Source organism: Chanos chanos, chromosome 3 (genome assembly GCF_902362185.1).
Source record: "Chanos chanos chromosome 3, fChaCha1.1, whole genome shotgun sequence".
NCBI lineage: Eukaryota > Metazoa > Chordata > Actinopteri > Gonorynchiformes > Chanidae > Chanos > Chanos chanos.
The window spans coordinates 38,514,549-38,538,159 of NC_044497.1; the positions used below are offsets into that span (position 1 = coordinate 38,514,549).

Here is a 23,611-nt window from a genome sequence, read left to right on the forward strand (position 1 = left end):
CACACGTAAACACACACGTAAACACACACACAGTGACTGCAACCACATCGTGCTTAAGTGGGCCTTTCTAAATGTGTCATCCATGCTGACAGAGGGGTTGCTGAGGTAAACATGAACCTGCAACACCACCTGGTGGACACATGTGGAACGACTGTGTCAGCCTGAAACAGTTTGCAAGTCACTGTACAAAGAGATGCATAGACACACACACACACACACACACACACACACCGTATATATTAAAAAAAAACACTTTTTACCATAACCAGCAAAGGACACTGAGCATGGAAAGATATTGAGATTAGTTATATTTGTTATATTTGTCAATGCCACAGGCGACACATGAGCACATGATATGCTGAAGATTTTAACAAAACCATTAGAATTCAAAAGCTAAAGATAAAAACACACAGTCTTTGCAGTAGCCGGTACAACTTGTATGGTTTGTGAAAAGATACATATGGTAATACATGTCTTAACACAAATACTTCATATGTTAAATAATATACGCATATCAAAAATCAATTTTTTATTTCTTGTCTCGCTCTCTCTTATGTGGATAATGAAATAAACGGAACATATGCTGGACTAAGCTGAAATTCCATAACGCTAATAACTGTTTTAACACATTTTTTTTGTAAAGACCCATATGCGATGCAGTTAGCAATACACACCCACACTCAAGTTCTCAAAGCCTAGCCAGAGATGCAGCAAATCCTTAACTGCATGGGCATTCAGTCAAATATATCAGTCATTTAGTGTGCCCCCAGCTGTATCTAAAACAGCTTCACTACTTTCCTCCAACTGCTGCAATGGCATCTTTACATATATCGTGATTCTTGCTGTCTAATACGTTTTTCTATTTTGAAATGTGTTTTTTTTTTTTTTTTTGGTTCACAGTGTAACCCCACTCATCTCAACCACACATTGGCACCGCCTTGAACACTATCTGGGTTTCATCCTTACGTCACAGTGTCCTGGGTGTCCTGGACGGTGGGCCCTGGCTGGGTCTGGGTGTTTTCCTCTGTGGATGTCGGCCTGATTCTCTCAGGTCCTCCTGGTGTGATCCTCCCGTAGTAGTCAGCCTGGCCTCTGAGCTGGTGGCCGTACTCAAATCGGATCCTCAGCTCACCGACGTGTGAATGCGGCAGGATGTCTGGGATCCACTCGATCACAAAGGGAACAGGCTCTCTCTGCTCTCCTGAATACATCCCTGAAAAAAATTCATGGCATTAATCCGGGGTTGTTTAACACTTATTTTTGTAACACTGAGAATACAAAACTGGAATTCAGACATAATACATGACTCAGTTTCAATGAGTAGGAAAATGCTATATGAAATGCATGCACTCAATTTCTAATCTGCCTTTCTCATGGAACCCTCAGAACCCCAGAATCATTTGGGATGCTTCTGGACGAATAATGACTTTCAATGTTGCAAAAACAAACCAAATAAGGATTCACTGCTCTAAGCCTTGAGATTATCACTGCTGACAGCCAATCAAAACTGATTTGAACCTGGGAAAGAGGCAGGTGCACTCAGGGACATATAATGATTGATAAAGGCTTCTGGTCTGTGGCTCTCACACACCCACTCGTCCACACACTCACCCACTTTAAGGAATGTCCGTAGCTCCAGAGGTTTAATGGTTTGTGGCCTGTCTGTGCGAGGCTGGCCGGTGTCTGACGCCAGTTCTGGGGAAAGTTCCTGGCAGTGGAAGGGTGAACAGGTGCCATCACTGTTCCTCACAAAACTCTGAGTCAACTCCAGAGGCAGCTGAGAAGAGAGGTGGTCGCAAAATGAGGCAAGAGAGAGAAGGAAAGACAAAAAGAGAATAATTGAGAACTACTTCAAAGGGAATAATGAAAGAAATAGCAGATACTTATTCTAGGCAGCAAAAACACAGAATGTAGTTAGCAGAGACATGTTAAGGAGAGAAAAGAGGCAGAATGAGGGGAATGGGAGAGATGAGAGCTCACCTCAGGTGTGTCAAAGATGCGTTTAACCTGCATCAGATTGGTGATGTGCCAAGTGTACTTGGAGAAAGACCCGAGGGGCAAAGCATCTTTCCGCACAAACGCTGGCAGCATCAAACACACAAACAGAGGAAAAAAATAATATCTACCACCATCAACCTTTTTCTTCATACTGAACAGTAGAAACTAACATTTCTTAGACACACACAATCACAGTTACAGCTTCAAAGTCACTGCTGCAGGAAAATCTGATTTTTACATCAAAAACTTCAAAAGTATTACAGTCACTGGGTTTTTCTAAACCTCACAGAGCCATTTAATATGGTGCAACGTATGACTGGTGCATCCCGCAATCATGGAGAAACTTTACAGCTGAGTCAAGGCCTGCGATTAATAATTCCCCCAGATATAAGAGAACATACAGAACTTAAAGAGAGAATGTAAGAGATTTGTTTGGGAGGCTAAAAGATTACAGATCCACTATATTCTCATGAAGGATTTGTTAACTTGTTACAAAAAAGTAATAAGAAATGTGAGCGCTCAATATTTGTTCTAAAATATGTTTTTTTATTTTAATTAAAACAAATCAGCAAAAATCCAGATGTTCATTTAGCACTAACGATCGACTTGTGAATTCTACACTTCAAGATACCCCGGCTTCCTCCGTGGCTGGGTCAGAGAAGTTTTCATATTTTTTGATGAGAATGACTGATGCTCCTGTTTAGGACTACAAGTGTGAAGTCATCCTCTTTAGGATAAAATGAACACTGACAAATGTGTCCTAAATAACTACAGATCTATCCCTAACCTACCTTTAATCCAAATTACTCTGAAATTATACTTATAAAAGTGATATACAAGTAGCTGTTGTAGGTGGTGGTAAATAATAATACTGCAGAATGTTTTCGGTCAAGTTTCCAGCAGCATCATAGTATAACACATAGTATAACAAAGTTACACATGATTTCCTGTGAAACAACCTCTCTGGTGAACGTTCTATCCACGCACTGCTTGAGCTAAGCGCAGGTTTGATACCATTTATCACTCTACTCCAACTGACAGATTTAGATATTGAGGTGGGGATCCCTGAGCCTCATGTTTCAAATCTTACTTCTGAAAAAGAAACTTTTCACTTTTTATTGGTAATCATTAATCTTATTCTACCACAGTCACGTGCAGTGTCTCCCAGGCCTTGATTCTCGGTCCAATTTTGTCCTCATTAAACATTAAACTTGGGCCAGACAAGGGTAACATATAGGCATGATAAATCCCTCATTACTATTCTAAAGACACCAACTGTCAGTAAGAGCCAAGGGTTTCAGCGAATTGGTTGTTCTGCATGACTGCCTGCCAAGCTTATGCTCAGAAATGAATGGTGCATACTTTGCTTAAGTTAAACTCAAGGGGAAATATTGTTCCATCATATATATATATATATATGTGTGTGTGTGTGTGTGTGTGTGTGTGTGTGTGTGTGTGTGTGTGTGTGTGTGTGTGTGTGTGTATCTCAGTCATATATATTATGTATGTGTATTTACATACACATACATAATATATATGATAAACACACACATACATACATGTATTATGTACACTCTGTAGATGTAATTTAGAAATAAACGATTGTCAGTACTAACAGATGTGAAATAAGGCACACACTGGATCATGTGTTCAGCCAAAGTTCCTGTCTGACAGCTGTGTGTGGTGAATATAATGGAGAATATGGCTTACTGGTGGTTGAGTTAGGGAGCCGTCTTTTCTTGGAACCTAGAGACAGACGCTGCTGTAGCGCATTGAAAAAGGCCTTAGGGATGTGGAAGACCAGCGGCTCTGGTTTACCTGCCCAGGATGACATCATCATCATCATCACTAATACAACAACACTGACCTCATTATTCTCAATGGGTCACTGTAAAATGATGTGGGATACACTCAGATTGGGCAGCAGTCAAGCTCTGGTTCTTCCACTGGGTGAATGTGCACAGAAAGTCAGCTTTGCGCAATATGACAAATAGATTTTAATGGGTTTAGCTCAGAGTTTGTAGGGCTTCAATCTGTTCCCCTGTAATTTTGTCTTTTGTATTTGCATTCAATTTAATGCACTTACCTTTAACAGCAAATACACACTTACTAGTAGTGAAATGAGTGAACTTGTAAGCCAATTGTTAAACCGTATACAAATCAGTGCTGATGTTATGATGCTCCTTTTTTATTGACCTTAGACGACCCAGGCACATGCAACACGAGATCTTCAAGTTTGTCTAAATTACCTGTGACACTAATAAGCATAAAGCTGGCAGAAAAACAACTGACCATGTCAACTCTGAGAAAGATGTATGAGAGCATATCCTGGGTAACACTCCCTCAGATCACTTACCATCAAACTGGAAGTGCATGGTCTGGTGGATTCTCTCTGTGACACTGGCTAGCCACTGCTGAAAGGTCAAAGAAACACTTCCCTCATCTACATGCTGACTGCTTCCTGTCAGAGGCACAACATGACAGCACTCATTAACAAACTCTTATAGGACTTGAACAGCTTTTGCAGAGATAAAATTGTACCATACACTGTTAAACAGCTGTGTGGTTAACTAAGACCTCACAAAAACAGTCATCTTTTGGTGGCAAATGGCACATTGCTAAAGCCTCACAAATGCTTCATGAGGAGTCAATTCAGCTTCTCAGTCTAAGAACACGTTAAAATCCATTTGATATTGCGTAATTCTGGTTAATAACATTACACACTGGCTCTTTTAGGTCAGTCACGTGTGACATGGCACACATAACGGGACACCATATCAAATCTGTAAACGTACGATTATGCCTTGTGTTGGCAGTCTTACATGCCTCACTGTGGTCATGCCAGAGCTAAGCAGCAGAAAGTAGGAAACAAGGAAAGAAGGAATGAAAGATAGATTAAAGCAGTGAAATGAAAAAGAGAAGGGAAAACCTGTGCTCTTGGGCCCAACTAAGCCAGTCTGTTTTCTGTGACAGTGCTTGTGGGGGCTTGGGGCAAGCACAGACACATCTCTGACAGTCAAAACAGCAGATGATGCAGAGTGAACTGGAGGAAAGGTCAGCAGAGAAAGTGAGGCAGAAAAAGAAAGAGAGAGGGCACAGAAAGAGAGAGAGAGAGAGAGAGAAATAAGATGATGTCAGATCTCGACATGTCCACTCTTGGTGGACTTCTGAATTGTATGTCAAATTCTACTGTATGTTACTAACCCCTCACCTGATGTTGACGGCTCTTCCACTCTCAGCTTCTTTGATCTATGTTGGGTTGTGGATGGCTGTGAGTCTGTCCCACGGCGCACTGAGGTATCTGCATTCACCTGCAACACTGTTTACATACACGTAACACGCGCACACACACACACGCAATAAGGTGATTTTCTCAGTTGAGGCATCATGTATCAAAAATAGGCAAAGATGCAGCATTTAACCTTACCATTAGAGTTGTAGTTCAGGAATGCTGCAAACTCTGAGGCTAGCTTTTCATCGCTACTTAATGCACAGACACATGCATAGAAGTGCAGACAGTGTTCTGAGGAAAGGGATGTATTCCTTGGCAGGGGAGAGGAAAATGGGGGAGTGTCCGGCTCTTTCCCATCAGACTTTGCTGTGTTCACTGCAGATTTTAGTCCTGAGGTTCCTCTGCCTCTTGTTAACTGACAAGCACAGCGGAAGACAGTGCCTCCATCACCTTTCCCAATGGCTCCACCACCCCCAACTGTCAGGTGCAAAAGACCGAGGGGATGTGCCTCGCCAGGCTGGCACTTCACCACCAGAGTCCCACTGGAGACTCTCTGGACCAGGGGCCCTGGCGTCTCAGTGGCCAACCTCCAGAGCTCCTCCTTGGCCTGAGTGGAGGCTGGCAGTGCCTCGAGCACTGAACTTTTGAAGGGCAGTGGTGTGGCCTGCCCTTGGCACTCCATTGCTTGCTTCACATGGATACAGGGGCTCTCAGGTGTCTGGGTTGACTGTTGACAACCATCTCCACCTCCAACCGATGATGCCCTCTCACTATGGCGACAAGAAGGTACCAGGCAGCGGCCGAGGTTGACTCGGGTCAGGAGGGTACCATCAGCCGTGGCAATTGCAGTGTCTGCAAGGAAAAGCTCCACAAAACCACGCTGCTCCAAACCTCGTCCCTTCTGTCGCACTGAGAATACCTGTGGCCCCGAAGCTGCACCCCCACCTCCGTCAGTCACCACCCGCACAACCTCAGACTGGGCTTTCTTGGAGCTCTTTCCCACTCCCTGGGCTCCACTTCTAAAAATAATTCCACAGGCTTCATTCTTACAGCTGAGGCCACGGGTGCCGTTATACACACCACACTGAGGGCACTTGCGAATGCCACGTAAAGTGGGTTTTCCCAGGTTTGACAGGAATGCAGGCAGATTCCTCCTGTCGGGTGGTTTACATGTCAGATTAGCAGGCATGGGAGTTTGAGTGACAGGCGAGACAACGGTCTGCGCTGACAATGCTAGTCCAGAGTCGACAGGAGTCCCTTCCATTAATGTTTGATAACGCACAGCGACGAATATGTCATGAGTACTGTACTCCTCAGTTGCGTTTCGATTTTTTAGAATGTATTAATGTCCGAGTTCCGACTCATCTCCACTCACAAACGTATTTCATAGTCTGACACTACATAGCCATTCTCTACATAATTGTGCTTTATTTAACAACATCGTGGACGTATTCATGCTTCTAATTGAACATCTTGGATACACTGAGTCCAGTGTCAATATTTATTTTTTCCTCCAGTATTTCTTCTTGAATTGCACGCATCACGGCGCAAGCAGACAGCAGCCTAAAGAATAATTGTTTTATCAACCTTCTTTGTACATCTTGTTCAACTTTGCAATGAGGTACATCCCAAGGTCCAAGACTTCTTGCTTGTTTGATGTTATCTATCAACAGATGGAGACAAAGTGAGACTGTGCAACATTGATGCTTGCTAATGCCTTTAGTGAATACAACAGGGGTAAATCCAAGACGTCGCCTTTGTTGGAGTTAAGTCTGCGCATATAACTACTGAGGAGGGAATTTGTCTAACATGCCAGCATTTCGTCACCCCGCAATGTTCTCTCGCTGTATGAACGGGCTTCACACAGACCCACGACTTAGCGTTTTCTCCGAGCAGTCGCCATTCCTCCTTACATACGCGACCGAGTGTTATGGCTGTAACGAGAGTCAGGGTTGGTTATTCTGTTCATGACACAAGCCACTAGGCTCGCCTCCGTTCTGTGGTGTACTCTGGGAACTGAAGTCATTTCTCTTAGAACTTTATGGACATTTTATTTCTGACCCTGTGCAATTTCTGCTGATTTTTCGTTTGTATTGTTGAACAGGGGAGCTGTTCCACAATGAGAAAAAAGAGTTTTATTACTTCTCAGTTCACATACAGCTTCCCCAAATTGGTTGGTGGTTGTTGCTTCAACAACCTGTTTTCCAATCAAGAAATTTTAGGTTGAATTTCCAGTTTCGTTGGTCGACTGACAATACATTATCAATATTCATAAGACACATTTTTGTTGATTACAAGAATAGCTACAAAGTGTAACTGTGGAGTATAAAATATACAAATGTATTTAAGGCACTGAGGGTGTAGTGTTCCTTATGTAAGCCATGTTAGAAAGTGCACATTGTGAATAAGGGTGAACTTCAGTGGCTTCTTACTACTTCATGCAAATGAGAGAAACAGAACATATTCCAGGTAGAAATAAGTACATAAACAGTTCTCAAAGCAGTGTTGGTTCGCATCAGCATTTTAATGGGACAAAGCAAGAACACGTAATAGTAGCATGAACATAAAAAAAAACACCTTTGAAAACATAAGGTTTGAAATATCCTTAGGCACTGCCTACTCTTTATGATAACTGGATGGCTAAAATGAAATAAACTCAAAATAAGGCAACACAACGGGTCTCATAAAACGTTGTATTAAAACAATTCCATGGGGCAACAGTGCAAAATTGTGATCCGTTCAGGTTTGCTTTTCTTACTAGTTACTACTTCATAAAAAAACACCAAAAAGTCAATATTTAGTTTTTATACACAGAATTATTTTAATTCTACATTACTTCTCAGTTTGAATCATTAGCACTGCATAGCAATGCGGTGTGTTCTCCCCCACCCCCTGGAAGAATCAAATGTTGCACTGTCCCTAAATATGCATGGACCAGCATTTAACAGTGCTGCTAATGCCAAGGTCTAGTTTTCAACACCCCCTCCCCCCCCCCACCCCTCAAAAAAATGCAAGCAAGCTTCCATAATCAACATCTGAGTTTTCTTTATACAGATTCAGAACTGTTGAACCAACATTGTTTGGTTATTTACATACAAAACAGTATCATGTACTTATAAGCCCTCCAAAGAAAACGTAAAAACAAAACAAAAAGCAGTGGAATGCAAAACAATTTAAAATACCTAGAATTTGTGTAACATCAAATTTTGTGAAAAGGTAACCAAGAGTAATAGTATTGTGCAATATTTGTCTGCCTTTTAAAGAAAGAGAACATTGGCAGTTATCCCTGCAATCAGTTTAGTTGAGAAATTGAAAATCTAATTTTAAAAAAATACAACAGTTGTCATCCATTTTATTCATTTTTATAAACATAAAAAACCCCAAAAGTTCTCGCATTTCACATGATTCCATGACTTCATCGCTTCATTCATGAAAACATTGTTTCTCTTAAAATGAAAGTCCCAAAAAACAAAGGAAAAATAAAGGCCAAGCTCCATTCATTACGAAATCAGCAGCTGAAATCGCTCTAAACAAACAGAAAAAGCAAATGGAAAAAAGAATTCGCAGTTTTATCACGTGTTTTATTCATTTATAGTACTTTGAATTAAAAATGGCATAGTCCTCTCTGATTTAGTCAGTCGGACACCAGGCCGAAGACCTTGTGTGTGTGTGTGTGTGTGTGTTCATGTAGGCGTGTGAAGGTGTATTTGCTTAATTGTGTGACTGAGTGTGTCTCGAGAGCTTCTTTTCTCTAATCCCAGGGCTGCACAACTCATGACCCTCGGTGACACACAGGGAACTGCTATACTCTCTCCAACATTTGGATGGTTAATTACAGATGGAAGGCTGGGGAGAGGTTGGGAAACCAAAAAAAAAAAAAAAAAAATCATATACACTGTCTCCCCACCACAGGCTTCTTGAATGGTGGAGAAACTCAAGGGGGCTTTTAGAAGACCCTCACCCCAGCTGCAAGAGCAGCAGCCCTGTGGCCATGGAGGAGGGCTGGAGTTGCCCCCCCCGCCGCCTGCACGCCCTTGATCAGTGTGTGTGATATCCTGCTGTTCCCATGCCAGTTTGATTGGCAAGCATGGTCCCATTGACTCCCTGTGCAGGCTCTACCACTCCACCATTACTGACAGCCCCTACGCCAGTCCATCCAGCACCAGCCTGTAAATGGCTGCACACAGAAAGGCCAACGGTTAGAAGACAGCAGGAAGGGAAACAAGTGCTCGAAATAGCGTAACAATAAATGGGATTATGACTAAACATGCATTTAGGTTCCTCCCTTATAAAACGGAACTGTCCTTACTGCATGGGTATATCGTTCGCTTTTGGAGCTTTGGTGCTTAAAATCAAGTGCAGCAAGGCTCAACATGCACCGAAAGAATGGATAGGTTGAAAAAAGTTGGATTTTTTTTTTTTTTAAATAAAAATTCTTCAGCAAAATTATCTTACTGGTTGCTAAATAAATGAGTAGCAGTTCTAAGTCCTCAAACTGAAAAAAAAAAACAACCAACCAAAAGATTTGTCTAACAAATCTTTCTCCCACCATCTGCCTTGTAACTGACATATGAGAAGCTGTACCCCAAATAAAGACAGGCCATGACCTCATGATACAGCAAAATGTTCTGGAACTTTCACCACCAAACCATGTCAGTGTCCCACACTCTTTTTTTCTATCATGCACCACTTACACAAATGTTGTGAATGACAGTAAAATGGCAACAGTATACACTTAGTTCATTGTTTAAGAAACAGACTGCCATGTAGCCATTTGCAAACACTATTACAATGAACTATCTAGAGGGGGTCAATCACTGAGATCTTTGAGCACAAGAAATTAAATTTTCCCCAATGGAAAAACAACATCCAGGATTTATTTTTCGTTTATCAGTTCCGATAGTGCAGACAAGTAATTAATTATCCTCTAATTTTATCATATTGATTTCATTGTTATCCATGGTCGTATGTGTGACTCACAGAAACAATTCTGTAAACATTTCAGTCGTCAACTTGTTAAATAAACAAAAGCTAGAAGTAAAATCGTAAATGTTGTTTTGATCTCATTTTAAAGGCTACAAAATCAAGCTGAATACAAAGAGTACATTCTTGAGAAACTGAAAATGTTTTTAAAAAGATTAAGTCCATTTTGCTGGATGACCTATATTTTTTCCCTCTTCAGAAAATCTTGTCATTTGCTCAGGGGAGGCAAGCAGGACTGATGCAGTAGAGGTGAAAATAGCACTCACTTGAAGCCCTGCTGGTTCCATGCCTGTCCGTAAACACTGTAGGTGGGGACCTGCCAGCCGTTGGGGACGTACTGACCGATCTGCTGAGCATTCCCGTACCACTGGCCCCACTGACCATACGGCTGGGCAGCAAAGCCAACTTTGTTCTGCTGTACAGAGGAGCGAAGGACAAGTTTCATTTCAGCTTTAAAAAAAAAATGTATGTAAGATTTCCAAGCAGCATATCTATATGTACATCATTTATGCTTAAGAGCTGACAATCACAGACTGCAACGCAGAAAAAGACCGATAGCGTGGCCTAAACATTTGTATTACAGAGCAAAACATCTATTTAGTGCAATTAGAAAATTCCAATGAGAGAAGAAAAAAAGTGAAAATGGCCAATGATAGTCAGGCTGAAAACAAGACTGTCTGAGACAGAGGAGCTGCTTACCTGGGGCACCTGGACCTGCTGCATGGGGCTGACCATGTCTGTTGTCTCTTTGCCCCAGTAACACTTCACCACGTGCCCTTCTATGGAGGTGCCGTTGACAGAAACTATGGCGTGGGCAGCCCCCTCATGGGAGTTAAATCTACAGACACAAAGACACAGGACATGTGAGCCATGCTGAGTGAGAATGTGCTAAACTAACTGTACCTCTCAGAGCAGTCTAAGCTTACCTCACGAAGGAGTACCCTTTGTCTGGGAACACACGGATCTCCATAATTTGGCCAAATGGAGAGAAGGTTTGTCTCATCAGTTGCTCTGGAAATCAAAAATGAACCGTTAGCATTGGTGTGAGATTATTCAGCTTCATTGGGCACGCAGAATTCATGTTTATGAAAGGTGAGCGTTACCCATAATCTTGTTTTTCAGGGATGGACGCTGGACTGCACTGAAATGATGACATACCTGTGAGGCCTGTAGTCACACCCCCACAGTAAACGGTGCAGTTACTTGGACTGGACTGGTTTACCACCTCTTCAAAAGATAGGTGCTTTGTGTTTGCTATATCAAAGACACAACAATGAGGGGGGAAAAAAATCAATCCATTTCTTAAGAAGTTATATAAAAAGCAACACAGTGCCAGAATAGGTAGCAGGAATACTCAGACTCTTTTCTAAAATGTAGCTTTGAATAAAAACTACGGAGGACACCTTGGATCAGTGTATTTTTTTCACCCCAAGGGCCAAGCACCAAAAGCAGGGAGTAATAGTTGGCTTACTCTCATAGGAGGCTTTGGGGGCCGGAGGCTTTCTTGTGGCCCAGTTAGTCCTGATCTGCCGCCCGCCAAGCCACTGGCCTCCCATCTGTTGAATGGCGTTTTCTGCATCCTTGACAGAGACAGAACAACAAAGTCTCAACACTATAATATTGCACACAGAAACCACTGCAGGCGAAGGCTCTACTGTAAGCTAAAAGTATCGGCACTGTTCAAAGAATTCACTCATGACCAGATTCCCCCAGTGCACACTCTACTGCATGACTTACCCATTTGTTGAAGAATGAGACAAAGCCATATCCTTTGGACTTCCCTGTAGCCATGTCTTTGACTACACGAGCATCACTGCAGAAAACAAATTACCCTTTACTACAGAGGCTAAAACTGGATTAACACTCAGTGTGTTAACAGCACTGGAAAATGGTGGGCCCGAATTGAAGTAAAAGGCAATGTGATTGTTTTTGTGCTGACAGATAATGGCCCCACATTGCTTGCTATTAGAATACAGTCAGTAATTTCGGATATTCCATGTTTCAAGTGCATTGTTTCAAGATAAAGTTAGTTTTTCACTTACGATATCCTTCCAAAGGGTGCAAAGGCAGCTTTGATGTCATCAGTTGTGATTTCTGGACTGAGGTCTCCCACAAAGACATGGAAGTGATCTGACAGAAAACAGTCACATTAATGCTTTAGGAAAATCACAAAGAAAGCACTAGTTCAGAAGTGTTGCGACACTGCCTTATCCACTTCCATATATCCTCACAACATATTTTTTTAAATGTTTACTTAGGTTAGAATGACGTATTGTGGTGTGTGATGCAAGTAAATTTCCAATAAATAATGTCTGTGATTTTCTTTTTTTTCTTTTTGCGCAACACTTTTGCTGATGTTGACAGATTCATTGGTACAAATAATAATGTGCTAATTTCTCTGGAAGATTACAAAAAGTGGAAAAACGTACTGCTTGTGTCTTTTTTCTGGCTACTTGGAGTGGTAGCCCAGTTGACCTTGACCTCCTGGGAGACAGAAAGGGGAAAAAGAAACAAAGAGAGAGAACATAACGGTAAAAAATCTAAATGCTTGTGGACAGTGGACTGCTGCCTACTTAACCATGTATACATCACTCCGTACACTCAAGGAGTGTGAGAATGCAGTGGTGAACAGAGGGAATCCTGACTACACTAAGAGAGTATTCACTTTTGATTCTCCTTTAGTGAAGACTTCGGAATGGAAAACAAATTCTCTGTAATAAGAAAAAGTCCAAATAACAGGGGACTTACAAAACAAGTGAAATTACCAACTTGTATTACTCCTCAAAGGCTCCTGCATTACCTGTTGAGGATAAAATATTTTGAACTGATCAAGTTTATGGTACTGAAATTTTGGGTGCTATATGAACAGGCTATTGAGGATATACCTAAAAATATATCATAGGGAGGTTAACATGGGATTTGCAGAGATCAGACTATGAAAATGAATAAGCTCCCTAATTAAGAACAACTGAAGCACTGGCAAATAAGCCTTGCATGGATTACTGTGTGTCTTCAAGGATCTACATGTTATTAACATGCTGGAATTTACAACATGGGATGTGTATGATACGCATCAGGCCAAGGATCATCTCTGACATTATCCTGGACTGAAAATAAACCAAACACATACCTGAACAACGTAACTGGGTTACTAGTGATTCAGTGCTTTACTCTAGATTTAAATTTCTCAGTTAAAAAAAAATTAAGGTCGGACCACACACCTAACCACATGTCTAAAGAGGAATGTTATTTGGCAGTGGTATACAGTTACCTAGTGAAGGTCATGAAACACTGAACTAACTGTAAAAAAAAAAAAAAATTACTGTAAACAAATACAGTAATATTAATTAGGCTAGGCAAGAACCACTCACCACAGAAAACTGAAACAGCCTAGTCATAACAATGACATTTTAGCGTAAGGAGACAAACCCCAAACTACACCTAGCTCTTTGCAATGAAGCATATATGTGCTCCATTTATGAATACAACTTAAAACTGAAAGATTGTGCCAACAAATTAACATTAAATCTAACGCTGTGTCTGAAAAATCCACACACTACTTCCTGCGTGTATGGCCAATGTAAGGGTAAAAAAAAAAAGCACGTCAACACTCACATACCAACTTCAACTCTCTGTAGCAATAGTCAGGACATATTGTACTGAGTTGTAATCTAAGTTACATAAAAGAGCAGGAACGGGCTGTATACATTTTGAAATGTCATTTACTAGGCAGCTGTACCCATCCCTCCCTCATCCCAGCCCAACTCACCCTGTAGATACGATAGCTTACCTTACCCATTATTTTACGCCCATTCATGGCTGCGAGAGAGGCGGCCGCATGCCTGTGCTCATAAAACTCCACAAAGCAGTACGGGTCATTACCTGCCGTCTAAAAAAAAAAGAAAGAAAGAAAAAACAAAGGGATATGAGTTACTGTGGGAGCACAGTTCCATCTGTGGCTAGACTTCTACTGAGGGCTATGGCCCTGAGACTAGCCAACGCTGAATGTTTAACCAGGAAAGCCTACTTGTAGAGGCATGTTAATGTTAGAACTGCATGTTCTAGATACAGTGCAGAATCTCTTAACATGAGGAGGGAGATATGAACTCACATCTACAATCATTTTGCAACTCTTGCAGGGACCAATCTGACCAAAGAGCTGCATGATCAAGGCTTCTGTCACATCCCGCGACAGGTTTCCGACATATCTGCAAAACATGGAAGCATAAACAGCTTGACTGAAGGGATGAATCCTAATGTGCATGATTAAGGTCATTCAAACATTTAAGATCAAGTGGCAATGTGTGTTCCACTACTGTTATGGGAGCACTGCACAGCCATTGACAAAATAAGCACTACCAGTAAAAAGATTTGGTGTGAAAGTGAACTGTGAAGTGAGACTGAGGTCATTGCCCTGCATTGTTATCGATGGATTCAAAGTATTGACATCGCTCATTATTAATATACTACTCATTGATAATCGTGCCGTCACTACTGGATTATATATCATTAAATAAGCAGTTGTCTAATTAAGCATGAAATACGATGGGTTCACCCACTACGCGCTCAGTCTTAAAAAGTGCGAAAATGATCAAACAAAGAAACTGACGACATATCAAACTATGCAAGGTAGCACTAACTTTATAGGCACGGTTTTCTTGAGACAAACACTGAGAGCATTGTGAAAATTTTACAGGCAGATAGATGGATGGTTTAAAGATTTAATGACACTAAGTTAGACGCCGCTATAGTTACTGGTGACAAAAATGAACTTAAACATCATTGATGATAATCACCCTGCTAAATCCACATAAAGTTGTGCTTGACAGCAGCTCGGGTATAAAGCTAACCATTAAATGTTTGTTAGTTTCGTGGAAATTCTTTCGCTTTTATATTTGACTATCCAATTCGAACCTGGAATTAGATGCTGTAGCCTTATGCTAACGAATTTCTTTGCTAGGTTAGCCAGGTACCGATAGTAGCAAGATAATGCAACTGAACTCGCATTACACGTTAACGGTACCTTACGTATGCTAACTGTGAAGATGGCTGCGGGTAACCGCATTGAAAAGCATATAGATATAACAATCATTGACCCTGCTTTAAGACTATTTAAAAATGAGTTTAAGATTTCAGATGTCTGTAACAGAACACACTGTGACCGCATCGTAAGACAATTAACCATAAACCGGTAAAAGGCCGCACAACTAGCTATCCAAAAGGCTAGTTAGAGGCCCAAGTGAGAATTCACAGACGAATGTCTTTTTAACAGTTTCACTTAAAAACTAAGCAAAAACCAATCTAAATAACACGCACGTGTAACTCTATTTTAATTCGAAATATGTTGGGCATAATGTCATATGGTGCAACTGTAGGGTATACAAGACTATACAATGACTCTCACAACACTTCAGTCAGTGCTTTTGTTTTAGGGAAAATGGACACGTCTGACATGTTGCAGCTAGCCCGTTGGTTACACTGTAGCTTGTTATATGCGGTTTTGGTATCACTAAGAAAACTGCTCATTAAAAAATGTGGGACCTCTGACTGACTGTGTCGAAGCAAAACTTCTCTGCTAATGGAAGTGAAACTGAGAAAATAAATAAATACTGCCCTTAAACTACCTGACAATAACCATACTCATTATCTGGATTGCAGCTAGCCAGTTAGCCAGTGCTATGCATACATACAGAGTCTTGGGCTGTTCGTCGTCCATCATATTTTCCGATCGAGGAAGAGATCGAACCCTGAGAGTAAATCCGCGCGTATCGTATTTTTTGTTGATGTGGATTTCTGGCCCCACTTGTTCAATTCCAGTGTTTTCTTCTCCCTCTTGGTTATGCGGTGGACAAAAATAATCTGCCGCCTCTGTTGACTCCAATTACGAACAATAGAAAGGCGACATAAGATGGCGGAGGAGCCGGAGCGGATATGCATTTGCGCGTGCGCGTAATAATCGAAAGTGCATTAACAGAGATTGAGCGGAAATATAATGTTGAGTCGTTTACGAAAGGATTCGCAGATTTATTATCAGATATCAGAATTTGTGACAACTTAATTATATACATTATTTGAATGGAAACAAAATCATAAGATATCGACAAAGTAATTTTGTTCAATTGTGTTCAATCCCCCCCCAAAAAACAGATTAACTGACAAAATGTAACAGTGCGCCGCCCGGGAATCGAACCCGGGTCGCAAGAATGGGAATCTTGCATGATACCACTACACCAGCGGCGCTATGAAAGCATCCTGAGTTGTTTCTTTTTCAACATCGAACAGCTGATTTTTAACTTCGTACAAAAATCGAGTTTGGTTTTGGTGGCCACATTTTCAATTGTAACATTAGCCAAGACAGTTGCTGCTCGATCTCAAAAGTTTGACCCAAAATATATTGAATAGACATTGCAGGGTAGTTACAAAGTAAAAGGGGGGCGGAGAGGTGAATCACATAATTATGCTTAGAATGTTTGTATAAAAATGTTCCGATGCTGATGCAACATTCAGTTTGGACAACTAGTGTTCTGTGGCACAAAGTTTGAAACCTTGATGCTGGCCTTCAGAGAAGCCAGTAGAGCTGCACCTGTCTACATCCAATCTTCAGTCAAACCAGATGCCTCAATTCACCCAGTCAGGTCTGGTTTAACCCAGATGACAAGCTGTATCGATTGAGCATGGGTTAAAGTCTAAATCTCAAATATTTTCACACCTAAACCCAAGATGACAGTTGCTCCATCGGATGCTCAAATACACTTTACACAGACACACACACACACACACAACCACCTCAAAACTCACCTCTTTCAAATCTTTCTGGCCTCTGAACTGTTCATATTTAAACCGCTGTATATTTAACAAACAAAAAGATTGACTATGGCACTAGCTTTTGCCCACTGATGTGTAGATTTAAGCCTGTCTGCTTAGTGCTTTTGTAAGTTGCTTTGGACAAAAGCATCCACAAAAGGACTAAATGTAAATGTAAATGTATGCAGTGGCCTAATTTTACTCTTGCCAGTTCACAATGAGTTGTTTTCCCCAAAAAGCACATTAACCCACTTACATTAACAATATGAGCTCCAGTCTATATTCTTCAGTTTCTTATTGTCCAGGGTTCTTACTGTTGACAAAACTGTAAGGTCTGGTGCATGTCTGAGAATGTTGTGGCCAAAAAGCTGTTAGTTGTGTGGCTCTCACTCTGCCAGAGAAATTTCTTTGATTTCATTAATATTTTTATAAGTTGCCCTTAGAGGACACTTTCAATATGAAGTACATTAGTGTAAAAATAAAAAGTGGTGTAGAGAGTAGGTTATATTTAATGGAAGTAAACATGAGCTACTAATACACATCAGAGAAGAGTTAGATGAAGAATTATGAGATTGTTTGTAACATTAGAAGCAGAACTAGTTGAACACAAATCATGTAAGCAATGTCACTGAATATGAATGTGATGGCTACAGACTGTCACGATGCACACACATTTTATTTGGGATATTTAAGACACACTATTAGCTGTATTTATGAAACAATTGTATGTTTAAAATTAAATGAATAACTTACTCAGAGCATGGAGAAATAGTCAAAACAAATTCAGTCTTAAATAAAAGACTAGGGTCATATCATAGATTGATAGAGAAAAGCCAGGCAATCCACACAGGGATGAAAAGGCACTTTCACAACTACAACTTTTTTTTAACTACAAGGACATTTTCTTTTTATGATGTAGAATTGCGGCATGGCCTTTAAAAAATCTGTAAGCGTTCTTAATATTTAGAATTTATGTGTTAAATGGATCACGGTGACAATAGCTCGAATTTCCAACACGTTCTTATTTTACATTGTGATTGGACAAAGACACTCTAGTACAGTGGTTCACAACTCCAGTCCTGGGGGGCCACTGTCCTGCATGTCTTTGTTTTAACTCTTCTGAGCTCAGGACTGACATGCCTGATTCCACTGATCAATTAATCCTAAAGCCCTTGATTAGTTCACATAATTCTGATAATGAAGAGTTAAACAAAGACGTGCAGGACAGTGGCCCCCCAGGGCTAGAGCTAAGAACCACTGCTCTAGTATATCAAAGCCCGCACCCTTTCATGATGTTGCAACTTTTTTTTTTCATTTTTGCACAACAATGCAAATTTATAATAATACAGTATCACGCAATTTATTGTGTGAGATTAAAAAGCAACATTTGTACTAAATTCCCATTGTCACAATAACGGTTCACAGTATTCCGTTAAGTATTACTGCAGCTTTGAGCATAATATTTTGATCATGTGATAGCTAGCGTGGCCACGTTCATCCATACCGCAGCACTGACAGGATACGTTTTAGCCGTCTGTGTTTCGGCAGCCATCCATTGTAGATGAGGATCAACGGGATTTCTGGTGGGGATGCCTTTCTAACGATAGCTGTAGACAAACACATCTCTGACAACTAAAAAGAAAAAGAAATAAACAGGGAACGAGCACTCACGTAGACAATAGTGCCGTTGTTTTTGTATAAAGCGAAGTTACTCTAGTTTTATGGATACAGGATATTTAAGTCTATTTAAGGATTAGCAGGAGCTAGCAATAACCGGCTAATTAGATAGGACCTGTGCTAGGTTAACTGGCAGCGATGTAGGCTAAATTTGCTAGCGATCAAGGTTACATTATAACGTTCTAACATTTTTACTTGTAAGATCTCAGATATACCTACAGGCGGACTGTGTTGCCAAAATTTTCTCGTAATAATAGAACGCGGGGCCATACCTAATTGAAATCTGTAAGTAGTTCCGTAAATGTTGAGTCCAGACTGACCTTTGTAGTCTGGATTTTGTTGAATATTTTGCCGGCTAGCTGGATGAGGTTAGTGGGTTCTACGCCGAGACGTATCCAGCTATGAAACTTGCAACGGTTTGCTTCTTTATACTTGGCGAAATAACGTAAGAGGGGATTCGAAAATGTTGACTCAACCAATTTGATAGCTGTTAGAATTCCGAAATAAAACTTATGGGCAAAAACTCGCAGCTTTCGTGAGAATAAATGCGTGACTGTTAATTTACATGAAGTATGTGATTAAGGGAATATTGCAATGTATTTAATAACTATCGTCACTAATCATGAATGGGTCGTTTAAATGTCCTTCACAGCGTGTTTGGTGGGTCATGTGACGGTCGGAGAGCTGCAAATGTAGCATCAACAGCAGTGTTTCGCCCCTCTGGTCCTCTCATGTCCACGCGTTGCATGGCTCTGTCATTTCGTGATTTTCCTCGTGTCACCTCACCCCTCTTCACCCTGCTCCTGCACTCCCTCATGCTTTGGACACAGTCACCACACAGATTGCCCAATGACTGCCTGGATCATCCTGCCAGTCAGCCTGTCAGCCTTCTCCATCACAGGAATATGGATAGTGTAAGTGTGTGCAGTTGAATTGTGACAAGTACATTAAATCTGAAATGTTATTGCAGGATCGAATGTGTAATTATCTGAGCCTTTTAAGCCACCCAAAAAGGTGAAAGATTATTTAAAAGTTTTTTGGTAGAGCATTGTGGCACACAGTGGGTAATGTGTTGTGCTGTATGGGTAGAGAGTTATATTGACTCAAAATTGCTTTGACATCATTTCACAGCTATGCCATGGCAGTGATGAACCACCATGTTTGTCCTGTAGAGAACTGGTACGTAAACCACAAGTTACCTCATAATAACTTATGTAGTTGGGGAAAAAGGCTTCATGGAGCAGGGAACTACTTATTTCATGCAGTTGTTATGCGGATTTCAGGACATACAATGTGACGTGTAGTGAGGAGACAGCCAGAAAGGGCTTTCCCAAAACCTGCTGTACTCCTCAGGACATCCCCCTCATCAGGTTGGTTCTCCTTCATAACATGTCTGTATTTTAAAATTGGTATTATCACCTTCCATGCAAGGGGCACCCACATCACTACCCAGTTTTACGCAAACAAACACCAGCACGCTTTATTTAATGAATCGAGGTGTGGCTGATTATTTGGATCAGGTTGGATCTGTGGTGTTCCCAGTGTTTAGATCCAGGAGATGATTGTGTTGTAAACTATTACAATGGGAGTGCTGTACACCGTCACTCATGTATGGACTGTGGTTTTGTGTTGTTTTGTTTACACAGTAAATGTGGTTGCTATCCACCTGAGAGCTGTCTCTTCAGTCTCATAGGAAATGTTGGAGCATTTATGGGTAAAGTCAGAAATTTCTTGCATTCACACTGTCATGTTCTTTACACTCAAGAAGAAAGGTGATCAGTCAGAAAGGTGTTAGACAGAGAGAGCCTAAACAGGTAAAACATGTAATATTTTTAACATGGTAAACAAGTAATATTTTATTTTAATATTATAGTTTAGCACTATCATTAAGTTCCTCAAGTGTTTAGTGATAGTTGGATCACTTAAATTAGGCTCAAATGAGAGTTTTAGAGAGAGGGGGGTGCAGAAATCTGTATACAGGATGAGGCTTGGCTGTTTGTGTGCCATTATGAAAATAGTCAGCAGGATTTGGTGCTAGTAAACACCGGTTTAGTGAAAGTCTGGTTTTCACAAAAGTACTTCATTCTTACTTGTTCAGCAGTTCCAACTCCCTTCACTGTGGCGATGATATGTTTTTTTTTAAGATGTCAGAGGAATAAATTTATAGCTTGTTATGCTAATATGTGTTATAGGGCTATGACCACGTATATATGTTTGTAACTCTGGAATATTTAGCCTGGATTCAGTAATTCCTTTTCTTTGAATGCCTCATGACAGTGTAATTTGTGCATATATAATGATGGGTCCACTCAAGAGATTATGAGAGATATAAAGTTGACACATAATGTCTAAATTATCTGATTTGTAATCCACATTCACTTTGTGGGACTACATTTCTGTTTTGATAATGCATAGTGCACCTGATGAAACCAAGCATCTCTCTCTCTGTCTGTCTGTCTCTCTCTCTCTCCCACCCTCCCTCTCCCTCTGTCTCTCTCTATCTGTCTGTCTTTATGCAGTTGTGATGGTGTGCATGCTCCGTTATGCACAGGTGATTGAGCATAGTGACAGCTGTGGCTGGATTAACACCAGTGCATTGGTTTGTGGCTGCATCAACGCACTCGGCCTGGTCATGGTGGGCAACTTCCAGGTCAGTGTGAGGGCATGGACATCTGGACACTTGACTGAGGAGAAACTCTTATATGATTTATCATCATGCATCAGTTGGATCCAGTCAGTTATTTTTGAGAAAATGCAGACAGGGGATGTCTGAGTGTGGAGAGGGTTCAGCACTTTGATTTTGGCTGAGAAACTCTGATTTACCCTTTGGTTTATAGTCGACATGCATTTCACAGCCCCTGCATTGATAAGCATTTTTGTGCAGTTATACCTTATCACATTTGAGGTATCAGTAATTTGAGCGTGTTTGAGGGTGAAAATCTGGGGCAGCTTTTAATTGCTGTTCATTTGCACTGACAAGCTGCCATCCTTTTATATTATGTTTTTGGGGAAAATGTTGAGTAAAGGGTTGGAGTGTATCTTTCTTTTTCTCTCTCAGGTGGATCATGCGAAATCATTGCACTATGTTGGTGCTGGAGTGGCCTTCCCTGCTGGCCTGCTTTTTGTGTGTCTGCAGTGTTTGCTGACGTACCGCATTGCAGAAACAACACTAGACTACTGGATGGCTCATGTGCGCGTGGCCCTCTCCACTGGTGCTCTGGTCTCCCTTGTCCTCAGTATCCTAAACCAGCATGACACACAAAACCAACCTGATGTGACTGGATTAGTTTAGTCTGCTCTCAGAAACGCATGTTTGTAGTCAGAAACACTAGTTGACAACCTGATTACACTTGTTCAGTCTAGTCTGCATTTAAAATGTGACATGTTCTGAATTACTGCTCCATTGATTAATGGTAATGAGTATAGATCTATTATCAGCACCTATCTCTCTGGTCTCCCTGAAAAAGTTACATCTTACTCCTGAAGTACTGGGCTTTGTTATTTCCATATTAGGCTATTTGGATTTCTCATTTTACAGTGCAGTTTAATTCAGGTCTAGTCTTAATCTTGGTCAGGGAATCCAATCCATGGTATTTATAGGATTAAAATGCCTTCAACTGTGTAGTGCTCCTTGACATGACTTCTCCTCTTTCAAGGTGGAATCTTCTTTATCCATGAGAGTTTTGTGCTCCAGCATGCTGCTGCCATCTGTGAGTGGGTTTTCACTGTGGTCGTACTGGTCTTCTATGGGACCTTCACCTATGAGTTTGGTGCTGTAAACAACCACACCATGATGGCTGCCCTTGCTCAAGGTGGCCACCACCAGGGCTCAGGGATCATCATGGGGGCTGTCGGCAAGGGTGTGGTGATGGGGTGTGGAGCCCATAGCCTCAAGTCGCCTGGTGCCAGCAGTACCTCCACACGCCTCAACTGCAACCCAGAGAGTATGGCCATTCTGTAGGATCTCCACATACGTTGCTTGCATTCTTCCAAAATTCAGACTCCTAGCTGACTGTCTTCCTCTGACCTTGCTTCATATTCACTGATCCTCTGAGAGCTGGATTGGTGACACTGTTATGGCAGTAATCTCTGTGATTTGCCTGCCAGATGTTTTAGGTAATTTAAAATAAGAGAACAAAACACGTATAGAAGACTAGTGATTTACACAGCATATTGAACTGTATAAAGCTATGATTCAAACCACAATGTGAAGTAAACTCACTGATGAGCTAGGACAATACATGTTTTGTACTAACCCTTGTGTACAAAGTAAGAGGTCACAGCTGAGACGATGGAAGCTGGAAGACAGTGTTTTTGCCATAGGACTTGTGTTGTGACCTGAGGCCCCCTGTCCTTATGGTATTACCATGGATATGAATGGAGGTGAACGTCAGGTAACGACAGATTTAGTGTGCGTAGTGCAGTGATTCTCAAATCCAGTGCTGGGGGCCACTGTCCTGCACGTCTTTGTTTTAACTCAGGACTGACACACCTGTTCCCAGCGATCAGTTAATCATCAAGCCCTTGATTAGCTCAGTTAACTGTGATAATGAAGAGTTGAACCAAAGACGTGCTGGACAGTGGCCCCCCAGGACTGGAGTTGAGAATCACTGGCATAGTGTGTATTCCCATGTTGTTTCCTCTCTCAGTGAGGCTTTCTGGTTAGTCTGTGTCCTCTCTGGCCAAATGGGCAAAGTCTTTAGGCAATAGATGATATATGTATGTTAGGAGATCCCTCTAGATCTCTGTTTTACGTATTTGATGACACATTTGGGTTAGACAGTTGTTTTAAACAAGAGCAACCTCACAAATGCCAGTGGGATCTTGTCCCTGGATCTCGGACCTCAACATTTCACCTGAAGACTGTTTTAACATGCACTCTGCCAGGGAAAATTCATACACCCTCAGTGTACATGG

General features: G+C 41.2%; 3 protein-coding genes and 1 non-coding gene across 5 annotated transcripts; 1 reads left to right on the top strand and 3 right to left on the bottom strand.

Annotated features, from left to right (window-relative positions):
• Positions 1 to 962: 962 nt before the first annotated feature.
• c3h2orf42 (chromosome 3 C2orf42 homolog) lies at positions 963 to 6,494 on the bottom strand. The gene is made up of 6 exons (XM_030767835.1): positions 5,426 to 6,494; positions 4,355 to 4,459; positions 3,709 to 3,816; positions 1,981 to 2,081; positions 1,612 to 1,777; positions 963 to 1,213 (listed from the first exon to the last, which is right to left on the bottom strand). The coding sequence occupies exons 1-6, from the start codon at positions 6,492 to 6,494 to the stop codon at positions 963 to 965; spliced, it is 1,800 nt and encodes a 599-aa protein (XP_030623695.1).
• Positions 6,495 to 8,258: 1,764 nt separating this feature from the next.
• tia1 (TIA1 cytotoxic granule-associated RNA binding protein) lies at positions 8,259 to 16,102 on the bottom strand. Of its 2 annotated transcripts, XM_030768555.1 has the most exons (12): positions 15,904 to 16,102; positions 14,325 to 14,421; positions 14,004 to 14,102; positions 12,643 to 12,697; positions 12,256 to 12,343; positions 11,951 to 12,026; positions 11,685 to 11,793; positions 11,372 to 11,467; positions 11,140 to 11,224; positions 10,913 to 11,051; positions 10,480 to 10,628; positions 8,259 to 9,407 (listed from the first exon to the last, which is right to left on the bottom strand). In XM_030768555.1, exons 1-12 carry the CDS (start codon positions 15,930 to 15,932, stop codon positions 9,269 to 9,271), a joined length of 1,161 nt encoding a protein of 386 aa, XP_030624415.1. In that variant the 5' UTR covers positions 15,933 to 16,102; the 3' UTR covers positions 8,259 to 9,268. The 2 variants fall into 2 exon arrangements, with proteins under 2 accessions (XP_030624415.1, XP_030624416.1); XM_030768556.1 differs by lacking the exon at positions 8,259 to 9,407 and having other exon boundaries at positions 10,476 to 10,625.
• A 280-nt stretch (positions 16,103 to 16,382) lies between these two features.
• On the bottom strand, positions 16,383 to 16,453 carry trnag-ccc (transfer RNA glycine (anticodon CCC)). The gene has a single exon. It is a non-coding gene; the product is annotated as a tRNA-Gly (tRNA).
• A 2,131-nt stretch (positions 16,454 to 18,584) lies between these two features.
• LOC115807983 (transmembrane protein 150A-like) lies at positions 18,585 to 23,157 on the top strand. The gene is made up of 8 exons (XM_030769209.1): positions 18,585 to 18,600; positions 19,347 to 19,608; positions 19,826 to 19,873; positions 19,978 to 20,064; positions 20,341 to 20,408; positions 21,214 to 21,344; positions 21,753 to 21,930; positions 22,351 to 23,157. Exons 2-8 carry the CDS (start codon positions 19,544 to 19,546, stop codon positions 22,653 to 22,655), a joined length of 882 nt encoding a protein of 293 aa, XP_030625069.1. The 5' UTR covers positions 18,585 to 18,600; positions 19,347 to 19,543; the 3' UTR covers positions 22,656 to 23,157.
• Positions 23,158 to 23,611: the final 454 nt, after the last annotated feature.